The sequence below is a fragment of the Gymnoscopelus braueri genome (genome assembly GCF_963280865.1).
Source record: "Gymnoscopelus braueri genome assembly, chromosome: 11".
Classification (NCBI taxonomy): domain Eukaryota; kingdom Metazoa; phylum Chordata; class Actinopteri; order Myctophiformes; family Myctophidae; genus Gymnoscopelus; species Gymnoscopelus braueri.
The window spans coordinates 27,516,482-27,530,439 of NC_137613.1; the positions used below are offsets into that span (position 1 = coordinate 27,516,482).

Sequence of the window (13,958 nt, forward strand, 5' to 3'; positions counted from 1 at the left end):
TTTTTAATTTCATGGACCCCCAGTTTAATAAGCATTAGGCCACGGACCCCCATTTGATACCTCTTTGCTATCTCTGGGACCCCAATCTATACTAAGAAATCCTAACTCTGAGAGTGTACAAATGGAACACTCTCATAGTTAAAGTCATGTAACTCCTCAAGGACCCCTGGGGGTCCCCGGACCCCAGTTTGAGAACCGCTGAAGTAAGGCATTCATTTATGAAAAAACATAAAGTTGAAATATGGAAAGGTTTCGGCCTGACAGCGAAGATATATATATGATTTAATCATTTGCATTTATCCATCAAAACATTATGTTTATTTGTATTTATTCATTTCCTTCACTTGCTGACGTGCTGCTGCGCAACAGGGAAGATATCCGCCAGGCCAGGTGGCCCTACCCAGGCCCATGAAATTGATAGGCAGTCTACAGTAGCCAATTAGAATGAAATCTGCTAAAACTGACTCATACACTAATACAGAACCATATATAGGCAAAATATTGTCTCTGACTCTCTGTCGGTTGGGAAAACTGTTGACCTTTTATTTTAAAACAATTTCAAATGGTGAAAAAAGCCAATCTACGAGCTATAATTATTAAAAATTAAGAAATACTATATTTTAAATAGTGAAAAATACAGAAAATAGGGGAAAATACATAAAATCTCTAATCTGTGATTCTAATGTGATTAATGTGACCCCTACAGTCAGTGAAGTCCAGGGCTGAATGTGACAAATATTGAGACAAATAGGCTATAACCCAATACATAATTTTATGAAATAAATGGGTTATATTTTACAGATACAGTAGTTACACTATTCTTGTACTATATTAAAATTAAATCATCCTTAACCTTCAAGTTAAATTCATTATTTCCGTGGACTTAAAAATCATCGTTTTATTTGATGGCCTTCTTTTTGATTGGCCTTTATTACAGGCCCTACCAGCCTGTAGGGGGAGGTAGAGAATCACATTATAATACCAGCCTGTAGGGGGAGGTAGAGAGTAACATATTATAATACCAGCCTGTAAGGGGAGGTAGAGAGTAAAATTATAATACCAGCCTGTAGGGGGAGGTAGAGAGTAACATTATAATACCAGCCTGTAGGGGGAGGTAGAGAGTAACATATTATAATACCAGCCTGTAGGGGGAGGTAGAGAGTAACATATTATAATACCAGCCTGTAGGGGGAGGTAGAGAGTAACATAGTATAATACCAGCCTGTAGGGGGAGGTAGAGAGTAACATATTATAATACCAGCCTGTAAGGGGAGGTAGAGAGTCAAATTATAATACCAGCCTGTAGGGGGAGGTAGAGAGTAACATTATAATACCAGCCTGTAGGGGGAGGTAGAGAGTAACATATTATAATACCAGCCTGTAGGGGGAGGTAGAGAGTAACATATTATAATACCAGCCTGTAGGGGGAGGTAGAGAGTAACATAGTATAATACCAGCCTGTAGGGGGAGGTAGAGAGTAACATATTATAATACCAGCCTGTAGGGGGAGGTAGAGAGTAACATATTATAATACCAGCCTGTAGGGGGAGGTAGAGAGTCACATATTATAATACCAGCCTGTAGGGGGAGGTAGAGAGTAACATATTATAATACCAGCCTGTAGGGGAGGTAGAGAGTAACATATTATTATACCAGCCTGTAGGGGGAGGTAGAGAGTAACATATTATAATACCAGCCTGTAGGGGGAGGTAGAGAGTAACATATTATAATACCAGCCTGTAGGGGGAGGTAGAGAGTAACATAGTATAATACCAGCCTGTAGGGGGAGGTAGAGAGTAACATATTATAATACCAGCCTGTAGGGGGAGGTAGAGAGTAACATATTATAATACCAGCCTGTAGATGGAGGTAGAGAGTCACATATTATAATACCAGCCTGTAGGGGGAGGTAGAGAGTAACATATTATAATACCAGCCTGTAGGGGGAGGTAGAGAGTAACATATTATAATACCAGCCTGTAGGGGAGGTAGAGAGTAACATAGTATAATACCAGCCTGTAGGGGGAGGTAGAGAGTAACATATTATAATACCAGCCTGTAGGGGGAGGTAGAGAGTAACATATTATAATACCAGCCTGTAGGGGGAGGTAGAGAGTCACATATTATAATACCAGCCTGTAGGGGGAGGTAGAGAGTAACATATTATAATACCTTTGCTCTAAGTGAAACCTGTGTCCAAACCCAATGTTGAATAAATGTGACTAACAATAGCATAATGTAGTCGTGTTTTTCATCAGAATTAATTAATAAATGCAATTATTAACACTATATAAGCATGAGGGGGCCGACAGGGAGAGCAGCTGGCATGGGGGTGAAGACATCAGTCTTAATGTTAAATTCCTTTAAATCAGCGTTAAAAAGGGCCCTTTTAAAATTTTGGGCCCCCAAAATTTTTTTCGCCACCGGCCTTCGGCCGGCGGCCGAACGCATTAGGACAGTTAAAGTCTCACTCTTACAAATTTCTGAAAGTTGGCAGCCCTGAATATTAAATAATCTTAATATATATTAAAAAAAAAAAAATAGCAAGTGTACATGTAGGGTTAAAGTGGTTAAACTGATTTTAAGCTACATTAACAAATTTTGCTCCCACTTTGAGAACCACTGCATTACACCACAGGCCCGCCGCCCCCCATTTGACATACCATCTCTGGAAAACCCAATCTAAGGGTAAAACAAACTAAAATCCTGTGTTTAACTGAGTGTACAAATGGACAGGTTCGGTCCATTTGAATACTTACATAACCCTAAGCATCCATCTGGTTCCTAACTAGGAATTAAGCTGGGAACCCCTTGGAACCCCCTCAAGGACTCCTGGGGGCCCCCAGACCCCACAGAACCACTGCTGTATAGACCAGTTCACTCATGTAGTCTGGCTGAATAGTAGGAGCCTGTATTACGGTCACATTGATCGTCAATAGATGGGCCTACCCTCAACAAAACGGTCAATCAACACGCCTCATAAATCAAAATCAAGGTTTATTTAACTTTTCAACAGAAAAATAGGCCTACAGTATATAATATATGCATGTAAAATTCACATTCATTTGCATGTTATACCTATATTCTGCCTTAGCCTGCAGGATATTTCTTAGTATTTTTATAGATAAACAAGGCAATAGTCACGTTGACAGTAAATCTTTACATAAACTCGTTACGCAAGCGCAATCCCTTCCAGTAGTCACATTAAAATACAAAATTATGTTGTGATTTCAATGAATGAGTCAAATTATAATATAACAAAAGGCATATGCTGTTATCCAGGAGGCTCCTATGGTTATGTATAGGAGCCTCCTGAATAACACCATTCAGCCTTTGTCTGTTAAACAAAAAAATGATTGAAATCAAAAGATTGAATTCAATGGATGACTGGAATGTAAGGAGCCCATTACTCACGCTTCATATATTATCATGTACATACTGTAAGATGTGAATGGTTTTATTTTTGCTAGGAAAACCATTTAATGTACAATTAAACCAGTGCTCCATACACTAAAACAAAATGTTTATTTCTAATAAAAGCCAAAGGGGACAGATATGCAAGATTTACAACTTGCGACATATTAACATATAACTCAAAACACAAAAAGCATATTAAAATTACAAAGCATATTGCTGCCATGTGAGGAAAAGAAATTATATTATATCAAAAGTTTCCTATTGATAAAAAAATAGACAGGATATAAAATTAAATTAAAATGATAATATCTTAGATCAAATCAGCCAGTATCCCATAGATTACGCTTTTCTGACGTTTCCCTGTCTCCTCAGCGGTGGATTTTCTGGCATGTAATGAGGTATTGTGGATAAGCCTGTGTATCATTGAAGATAATAAACATTGTGGGCGTGGTAATGTTGTCTGCCACGCTGTCATATCTCAGCGGAATGTCGTCACTCTCCTTCAATGGGGCAGTCTTCATCGAATGGTCGCCTTTCGTGTAGTCACCCGTTAACACTTTTCCGACAAAGACAAATTTGTATCCTTCTGCATTTGGAGGAGAGTACTGCTCCTGGACAGACAGCGCCGAGTTCACAGCAAAATACACCCCTTGGCCATAAACGGTGGCTGTGGAAAGAAAGATTGATTTAATAATTTAAAAAAATGATTGCCCATTCATTCAATTAATTAACTTTTCTTTCTTTCTTGGAGAACACACAGAAGGCACATTTACAAGATAAGAGTATACATTAAAATACATTTGTAATAAAAATGCAATTATCAAAAACTATCTCACTCAGATGTAACAAAAGTTGAAATCAGAAACGTAAAATTACCAAGAGGTACAATAGTGAAGTTTCAGTTTGCCATTTAGTGCATTCATGGTTTTGAATCCAATTCGCTATCAAATAAAGGCTTGGACATTTTAATGCCCCCAAAAATAACATTAAAAAGAAAGAAATGTCTTTATGACTTAGTGGGTGTGGTTTTGACGTCAGACTTCAGTACGCTACATTATAGGGAACATTTTGAGAATGTGTGTGATACGGCAATTCATTTAAGACCAAGAGAGAATTGAGGCAAGGAGGTTAGGAGGGCTTTATAGATGAATAAATAAAGATGGTGATTGGTGATCCATCCTTTCAGAGATGTGTTTTCTAAACACAACAATGGATATCATAATTGTCCCCAGTTAATAAGGGGGACAGTGCCGAATGGTACAGTATACACGGCATCGACATGAAAGACATTACTACATGATGTTAAATTAAATACAATTCAGACAAGACATAATTACTTATGTATTGACCAAAACATGTCAAATGTGCACATCCGCCATAAAAAAAAACAACAACATACCATTCTTTCCACAGAAGCTTCTGTTGAATCCATGAATGCATATCTCCTTTACGCTGGACTCACTCGTGCCGTGGTAGAGAGTTCGCTCAATCTCTGGTTCTGTAGCACTTTGCATTATGCTGGCTTTCTTCAGCTGGTACTGTTTATACAACAGTCGGTTCATGAGCTTTTCCACCTGCGGAAAACACATATTTGTATTACAATCACACATAAAAACATGTTTAAATGTAAAAAAACAATATTATAAAAAAAAAGTAAATATTTTCACCTTTATGATTCTTATTTTGCTGTGGTATTTCTGTATACTCTCGTAGAATTCTTTCACTACTTCTTGGAATTCATCCGAATCCTCGTCTACTCTGGCTACTTCTGGCATGCTCGACAGCAAAGAGTAATCCTCTTCTGTTAAAAGCAAAGCATGCATATTTTTTACACACAAAGTTTTGAATAATTAAACCAAATTACACATCTTAAGGTGCATTCACACCATGCTCAACACGATTGTCCGAAGCAACACATTATATTCAATCAATATTAAGTAATGTAAAGATGCAACATGAGTGATATTTCACTTCTATGCACAAAGCGGGCAACGTGCATAATTGTAGATTAGGTTTCCCGAATGTGGCATACTCAGTTATTTTTCCCATAGCTTCACTTTATTGTTATGGCAGTGCATTTAAACCGGAAACACATTTGACTGTTTCCGTATAAAATATCCTGCCACGCCAATCAAGCAAAGCTATGGGAAAATAAACCGGAAATGGGTAAGTCGCCTCTTGTCTGTCTCCGGTAATGTTGTGTTTGTATGTTTTGCCACGCTTAACAAACACAGGTGACACAAAATTGGTGATGACGCTGCCACTAAAGTGACAGCTTCCATGATTGAATAGAGTGACAGCTTCCACGATTAAAGCAACGTGATTATTTTTATCATGCCGGGGGTGAATGTACCAAGGTTTCTTTACCTGACACATTTGTGGTCAAGTCCACCAAACTGAGCATTTTCCTGGAGATCTTCACAGATTTCCCAGAGGCCACGTTGTATTCTTCCATCTTCTCAAAGTTGATAATGTGGGGCTGATTGTTTAGCAAGAGATTGATCTTCTTCTGTTTCATCCTCCATGCGGTCTCGATGAACACTGTGGTGTCGGGAGCGTAAGGTGTTGCTGCTGCCGCGTCATGCCAAACCCATTGCAGGGTCTTCAGGACATCAGCATCGGAAGTGGCGCTGGACATCTTCCTCAGGACTAGCTTTATGTCCGGCAGTGCGTTAGACACAAAGTCCTTGAAACCACGTATGATCACCATGTTGCCTTGAATCTTAATCTCCACTGCATGCTTCCTCTTGATGACCTCCAAACACTTCTTGTGGAGCTCCGACATATTCTTCAGCCCCTTTTGCTCTAGTTTCTCCTCGACCTGTCTCAAAGTAATCTTCTTTGCAAGAGCTATGTCAGTTCGGATCAGATCGGAGGTATAGCCGGCAAACACAGAGATCTGTGATGTGTTGATTGCCTTGATCTCTTCCTCCATGGACGCACAGACATCCTTGACTTGTTTGGGGGTCTGCTTAGCAGGAATAGCAGGACCTTCATGGTTGGCAGTCTTCATGGATAGCTCCAGTACCTTCTGCAGCTCTTCGTCCTCCTCCTCAGCCTGCGACCTTGTGTACTCCATGGAATACTGGATGGCTAGAGACATCTGGGCATCTTCTTCCAAGTTAGCAGGAGCACGCCGACCCATGGCTTCATCCAGCAGTGGATTTCCAGCAGTGGCCCCCCCCATTTCTCTTAAGTCACAGGGAGCATTAATAATCAGTAAGTCGTCGTCGTCCTGGTCATTCGGGCCAGTAGGTTCCCCTGATGTGTAGAGATCCTCATCTTCCATGTCATCGGTTTTGTCTGAAGTGGATGGAGCCACATCCATTTTTTCATCGATGACCGAGACAATTCTCTTTGCCTCCTCTATTAGGCCTATGAGAAGAAAACACATTGTTTTGAAATGCAGTGCACACATGCAAAAGTCAGAAGTTATATGAAGGAAATTCAAATACTATGGACATACAAATTCTATTATCTTTTTAATTAACTATTTATTTTCAGCTCCCAAACATTTGGGGGCTTAATTAGGGGAGCAGGAATAACGTTAGAATAATGTTACTAATCATGAAAATGTAATCAATTCATCTCATGCATTAGGTACACAAGAGAAAATCTGACATTTTAGTTACAATAAAAGATATTAAAGAATAACAAAAGTAATAAGTAATTAAAATAACTAAATATATACAATAATCATAGCACACTGTGGAATTGTTGTTTCAGTAAAAGGATGCATAGACATAGTTAAGTTAATCAGCAAAATGAAATAACAAATTTAAATGATGGTTATTTAAATCTGCACTATGTAACTTTCCTCTTCTACCCCGGATTTGAACCTGGTTTCCTGTGCAAGTGCTGGCATTTTTACCATTGAACTAATAGATTCTGCCTGCTTGCTCAGGGGATAAATTGAATCTTGAACATCAGGTAAAAATGTGTGTCAGATCCTGTGTCTAGGTGAGACATGACCTTTGACACAAGCTAAATGTCTCAATAGAAGAGCAGGGAGAAAAAATACAACCACCCCAATTGCATAAGTTATATTGTATTAACATACTCTACCATACAGATTGGACAAAATTACATTTCATTCATTAAAAATAAGTTACATAGTGCGCTTTAATTTGCACGACCTAAAAATACTCGTTGATCAGGAGCTTGTTGCTTATTTAAATTCTCACCAGTTTGAGTTAACACTTCCATGTCTTGTGCACCATCCAGAGACACTTTCTGGAAGCTTTGCTGGGACATCAGTTTCCATGCAGCTTCAAAGATGTCCTGAAAAGGAAATAATATACTATAAGAGTTAAATTATTACTAGTAGGAGCACTTCCATAGTGTAATGGTTAGTTAACCATATAAACCCTTGTGTCCATTTTCTGGAGCGAACATTCAGTGAAAATAACATTTCTACAAGCTCACAATGCGTCGATCTGCTATTTTCAGTAGAGAGATTTGCAATGGTGTAGGAAGGGACCAAGTATAGAGTCCTGGGAACCCCGGTCAACTATAGGGTTTTACATTGTTAAAGTGTTGACTATATTATCACTATATCCCTGGTTAAATTCTGTATTACAGGTCAACAACTTTTCAAAGAAAGTCACTGCTCTCACAAAGCTTTGAAGCCTACGGTATCATACTAAAACTATAATGAAAGATTCCTTATTTCAAGAGTTCAGGGTGTTTTTTATTGTTACGTCTTATGTACAGGTACATAAGAGTACGATAAGAATACACATTTATTTCATTCTGGTTCCTCAGACAATGTATCAGCATTAATAATAATAATAAAAATAGTAAACGTATACAAGAAGTAAAAATAAAAAAGGAATAATCAAGCTAGAACAGTTTGACTGTTGTCCTATGAGCAAGGTTCTTACTCCCAGGTTATAAACATTACAACTACTTTATAAATATTACTCTTAGGTTATACACACGCATGCATGCAAACACATACATTCAACACCTCATGCATCACTACATAACTTACACATACATGTGAAAGGACCGCAATGGAAATAAATGAACCGTCAGACAACGTACAAAGTACCATCTGTCCGGGCGCTTGCATATCGCAGGGGTCAAGTACCTGTCCAACACCACGGAATCTAGCGGTTTTAATCCACTGCGGTGGATCTGGCTTGGCCCAGCGTCTATACGAACACTTTTGGAAGAGTACGGGGGAGGGAGGCCGGGCGATCTTTGTTACAGGCTGGGGCAGCACCTGTCAGAGGGGGGGTGTTGAACGGGAGGAGTAGGACGGAGGCGCTACGTCCTCCCGGTGTGGGCTCTGGCAGATGAGCCAGTAGGGTACAATAGCAGTACAATAACAGAACTGTGTGGGGAGGATTAACTGACATAACAACTAAATTGCAAGAAAAAAGGGGTACAGATAATTGGCTACTCTAACTCTAAACGAAAGTATCATCTGTCCTACAATTATGATACCTCATTGGGAATCCGTTTCCAGTAGACCTTGTCCATGCTGATGTACACTTGGAACTTGGCGGTTATCTCCGCCAGGATGCTGGGCCCCTCGTCCTCTAGCAGGAAGCGGGACACGCCAGGCTGGTTGGATGTGATGGTTCTGGTGCAGATGGAGGACACAACACTTTGCAGCACCTCAGCCGCCATTTGGCAAGCCATGGCATTGCCACGGATCTATTAATGACATTCATGAAAACGGAACAATGAATGAGATTTGGGGAATCAAAGATGTATTTTGGGCATGTTAGTATAGGCAAGCATTTTTTATTCAAGAAGCTCACAACTCACAGCATCATAATGGAAGCCCAATGTTTGGTTCAATTTCTTATGGTACCAGAAACTACCAAATAGAAGCTTCATCTAAAAGAAATGTCCAAAGCTACAAAATCTAATAAATTGTCTATGCAGTACAACTTTTTTTACACAAAACACATGAAAGGGCTGTACTTTTTTTTTCTTGCAATGAGCCACCACATACCTTTAAACCACAAACGTCCTCTGCCTCTAATGGGACTATTGATACTTGGTCCATGTCAGCCATCAATTGATGGTGATGCAGCTGGATGTATTTGAGCCTACCCGGCTCCATAGAGATGACCGTCTCCCTCTCAATAGGTGTACTGAGAAACGTCACGATTTTTTCCTTCATGTCACTCTCCATTCCTTTCAGAGTCATCACTTCAATCTCGCCCTCTCTTGCCGATACCCTTGCAGAGCAGAATCCAAGCGACTGAAGGAATCCAGACAACTCCTCGGAGTATAACATGCACTCATATTCCCTATCCACCGGTATGCTGAAGCTGCAAAACAGGGATTTCAACAAGCTACATGCCTGGTTGACGAAATTTACAGACAGCGATGTTACAGCAATGACATTGCCTACTACATTGTAAATACTGGGTAGCCCCCGTTCCTTCATTGTCTCCAGCAGCAGCTGTTTGACCGCTTGATTTGTCAGAAACTGGGCAGTCTCCTCGTCAACGGGAAACTGTGTCTGAGCAATACTGCCAAGAAACTCCAAGATGGCGTTCTTTAGCTGCTCCATGGTCAGTCTATCAGGCCCTGCGATGTACACACCATCATCTCTGATTTTAATGTCAAAGTTTGGGTACGCCTGTACAATGTCCTGTGGAAGCGTGCTGATCCGAAATAGGGCAAGTTTTAATGGGTCAGGGATAGCAACGTGGCTTGTAAGTGGTTCTGTGTCCTTGGTAAGGTCCTCCATGACTTCCTCTGCTACTTCTGCTGCTGTGTGGGCAACTTCAGGTGAGGCCATCTGTTGGGAGGACTGGCTGTCGGCACCGACCGGTGTCAGAGAACTCAAATTAGGTCGGGCACTATCCGTGCTACCATCTAAGGGTTCATTTCCAGAGTTCAATGTTAACAAGCTTTCCGTAGGCTGAAGAAAGGCAAAATACGGCCTCATGTTTAGTTCAGCATTTTCGAGTTTGTGTGGCCGATTAAGGATATGAACCACAGCTATTGAAAGGAAACAAAACATACACATAATTGGTTCATTTGAAAAATGGAAAAGATCTGCAAAACACAATAGCAAGAGAAAGGAATAGCATGTGGAGTAGAAAAATTATAATTTCAGTAAGTCGGACCACTCAATAGAGAAATGTGCAAAACTTACATTCAAAGTCCACAAGAGAGACCCTGGCTGTGCTTGGTGATGTCATGTTGACTTCCTTCACTTTGTGGTTTCCAGCACCAGTGCTTTCCAGGTAAGATGTAAGCGTGACCGTAGAGATACCAGGGGGCAGGTTCTCCACTAAGATGGTGTCCGTTTGCTCAATTTGTTCGAGAGTTATCTTGGAACCATCAAGGGGCTTTTTGGAGATCTTGGCACTCAGCTGCTGGAAATCTGTACATTAAAAAGTAATGACAAGTTTGTCATCAAATTTCATTCACAAAGGCAATTTCAGTTCCGTGGTCCTGCCGTGACTACGACCTCAGGGATTTAAGCGTTGCACTATTAGTTGTTTTGAGAGAAAGGCAGGCATATTATCCTAACATAATTTAGAAATATTGTAAAATGATTAAGTGGAATTTAGTGAGTAGTGAGAGGGGGGTGTAAATGTCTGACCTTGAGAGAGCTGCTGTTGGAAGTGGACAAGGACAAGACCTCTCTCAAGTAGGGGATCCAGGTTGTAACTGTCCATTTCCATACCCAGCATATTCTCCACGTAGAGCTCCACCAGCTCTAAGTTGATGTTTGCGTTGACCCCACGGAGCAGCAGCCTCCATGGATCCTTCAAGGGGGGCTTTCTTACCGTCAGCTCAGTGTTATGCAGAACATGGTGCCCTTTAGACAACACTCGTGCTGCAACTGTTGATTCAATCAGTTTATGTCAATTACCATCAGATTTGATCGCACAGTGTACTCCACAAACATAAATAATATACAATAGGGGGATGAAAGTAGGAGGGGCTGGGGTTGTGTCATATACAGTAAATTTACCTGGCACGAGCGTTACGAATGGAAGTGGTATATATAATATATATACAGTATAGTGGCATGTTATGCTATAGATGGAGTGTAGAGACAGTAAATTGAGGACAGAGAGAGGGGGGACATGCAAGACCTCATTGTAGGAGTCTGATTCATACTTGGGTCACAACGAACATATGGTCAGTGCACCAACTGGCTGCGCAATCAATATTTTATTATTAACAAACATTCAGTTCTTACCTTCTGCCTCCTCAAACACTAGTAAGGCACGGTCACCCTCCTTCTCCACGGAGGTAAGCGGTCCTCCCCCTGAACGGCGTTTATTCTCAAAGTACAGAGACAGCAGTTCCTCGTCGACCCCTTCAGGAAGTCCCAGCACCTCCACCGACCTCCCCTCTTGGTTTTCAACAGGCATTCTGGTAACAAGACGCATAAATGTTGTTCTTTAAGTCAGCCAGTTAGTATGTTGGTGTCGGTGTCACTCAAATAAGACATTATACTGATTTAGAAACTTTAAAAAAAAATCACACTGACACTGACCTACCCAAGTTTAATCAGACTATTGATTGGCGAGATACTGACCTAACGGGGGCAGAGCTCACCCCAAAACATGATTTACGATTCTGTGCCTATCAGTACGTAACTAGGGACGGCGCTGAGTCGGCTCAAGCGAACGTCACAACGCTCGGCACGGCAACTCGCTCGCTTTAGCTCGCTCGGTGGTGCCTCTCGTCGCTCCAGTTTGCTTGAGACGGAGCAGCTCCGACGCGGTCCAAAACTATACTTTATACAAAAGACCTACTGAGCCCTGTCGGTAGGTCAGTATCACACCAATCAACAGTCTGATTAAACGTGGGTAGGTCAGTATCTCATCGACTTAGACCAATCAATAGTCTGATTAAACGTGATGACGTCCCATACAGTGCACATTGATAGCATCCGAAATGGGTGTCCAATGTGGACCTCGGACTTTATGTGATCAGTCATCTATGACGTCAGTCTTCTGTGACATAACTCTTTGGGCAAGGTTTCACCGTGATCAGAGGCAGAGCCCCCACTAACTTCCATTATAAAATTAAATATTTCAGAAAGTATATATGAAAAAAATATAAATATACTGGCTATGTCTGTACTAGTCTACTAGCAGAGTGTGCTGTGCATACAATGTTTGCAGTTGATCGGTCCATATATATATATATATATATATATATATACACACAGTATGCACTGCACACACCAGGCAGGTGGGGGGTACTTTATTTACAGCTGGCTATAACAATTAGGGAATACATTAACACCATCTGTGACCATCACATTCCATCTGTGACCTCCCCATCCAAGCTATAGCGACGGGGGAGGGTCAGGTAGATAGATAGACCTTTATTGAGAGGCTGAGGGAAATTCAGTTGTCATAGCAGCACTGCAGTAATAAAGATTAAATACAGATACAGAACAGGGTCGAACAGGTGCATAATAAGAAGTTGTACGGTGAAATGTGCATAAAGTAGAGATATGTACAGAGAATCAACAGTACAACATATTATGTAGATTCCACCTGACCAGTATGGATGTACAATATTGTAGTATGTAGTAATAGCTATGTAGTGATATAGGCATGTAAATAGGCATGTATATATAAATATTGGTTCAGGTAATAGTGCACAATCACCAGTAATACGTACATATAATTAATATATATCAACAGTATACATTACCTATATCCTTGGATCAAGACTATCATAGATGTATTCTATCGAGTCTGACTTTAACTTTCGCATCATAGATATGCAGTGGTGGAAAAAGTACTCACAAGTTTTACTTAAGTAAAAGTATCAATACTGCAATGTACAAATACTGTTACAAGCAAAAGTCCTGAATTAAAAATGTACTTGAGTAAAAGCCCCTAAGTAATGTACGCTGTGTAAGAATAATCAAAATAACTAGTAAGTAACTAAAGTTTTCAAATAATTGTAGTGGAGTAAAAGTATAGTATTTGCCTCTGAGATGTATTGGAGTAGAAGTACAAGTACTGAAAATTGGAAATACTCCAGTAAAGTAAATACCACAAAATTGTACTTAAGGACAGTACTTGAATAAATGTACTAGTTACTTTACACCACTGGATAGGTATGTATACTGTCTTGGATAATACGTGCATATAATTAATAGGTATGTATCAACATTACACATTACCAATGTTCAGTCTATCTGCAATGAATTGAGTATGGTGGTAGTATAGGGATATATCTCATCACACACTAATCAGAATAAAAAGGCTTGCAAACACCCAACTAAGAGTTATGCTGCTGTTGCACATAAAAAGGAAAGTGAAACCTTAAAATAATGTCGACATTCTCCTTCAAGTGCGTATTCATCATGACATCACAGAATATTAAAAAAACGTGGCATAAATGTGTTTTCCACCAATAGTTTAGGTTTCCTTACCTTCGGTAGTTGTATGAAGTGTATATATATCAAGTCATAGCATGATGTCGTAGTATTTTAACCGTGTTGCTTCACTTGCTTGTACTTTGTACTTCCTTGTTGTTAAGTGTTCAGCAGCTGTTGTTGGTGAAACTTTGGGTGCGTTCGGAAA

General features: G+C 40.1%; 1 protein-coding gene across 1 annotated transcript; it reads right to left on the reverse strand.

Annotated features, from left to right (window-relative positions):
- Window positions 1-2,979: 2,979 nt before the first annotated feature.
- Window positions 2,980-13,944, reverse strand: parp10 (poly(ADP-ribose) polymerase family member 10). The gene is made up of 11 exons (XM_080442873.1): window positions 13,808-13,944; window positions 11,603-11,778; window positions 10,997-11,239; window positions 10,544-10,774; window positions 9,386-10,386; window positions 8,869-9,081; window positions 7,602-7,698; window positions 5,785-6,792; window positions 5,085-5,218; window positions 4,817-4,991; window positions 2,980-4,084 (listed from the first exon to the last, which is right to left on the reverse strand). Exons 2-11 carry the CDS (start codon window positions 11,775-11,777, stop codon window positions 3,786-3,788), a joined length of 3,576 nt encoding a protein of 1,191 aa, XP_080298999.1. The 5' UTR covers window position 11,778; window positions 13,808-13,944; the 3' UTR covers window positions 2,980-3,785.
- Between the last annotated feature and the right edge of the window lie 14 nt (window positions 13,945-13,958).

Bases quoted from the DNA above. Each gene is read 5' to 3' on its own strand.
- parp10 (XM_080442873.1), bottom strand. From the start codon at position 11,777: ATGCCTGTTGAAAACCAAGAGGGGAGGTCGGTGGAGGTGCTGGGACTT. The intron at 11,240-11,602 runs GTAAGAACTGAA...TTGAATCAACAG, and splicing joins AGTGTTTGAGGAGGCAGAAG to TTGCAGCACGAGTGTTGTCT. The intron at 10,387-10,543 runs GTAAGTTTTGCA...TCCTTTCAATAG, and splicing joins CTCTCTTGTGGACTTTGAAT to CTGTGGTTCATATCCTTAAT.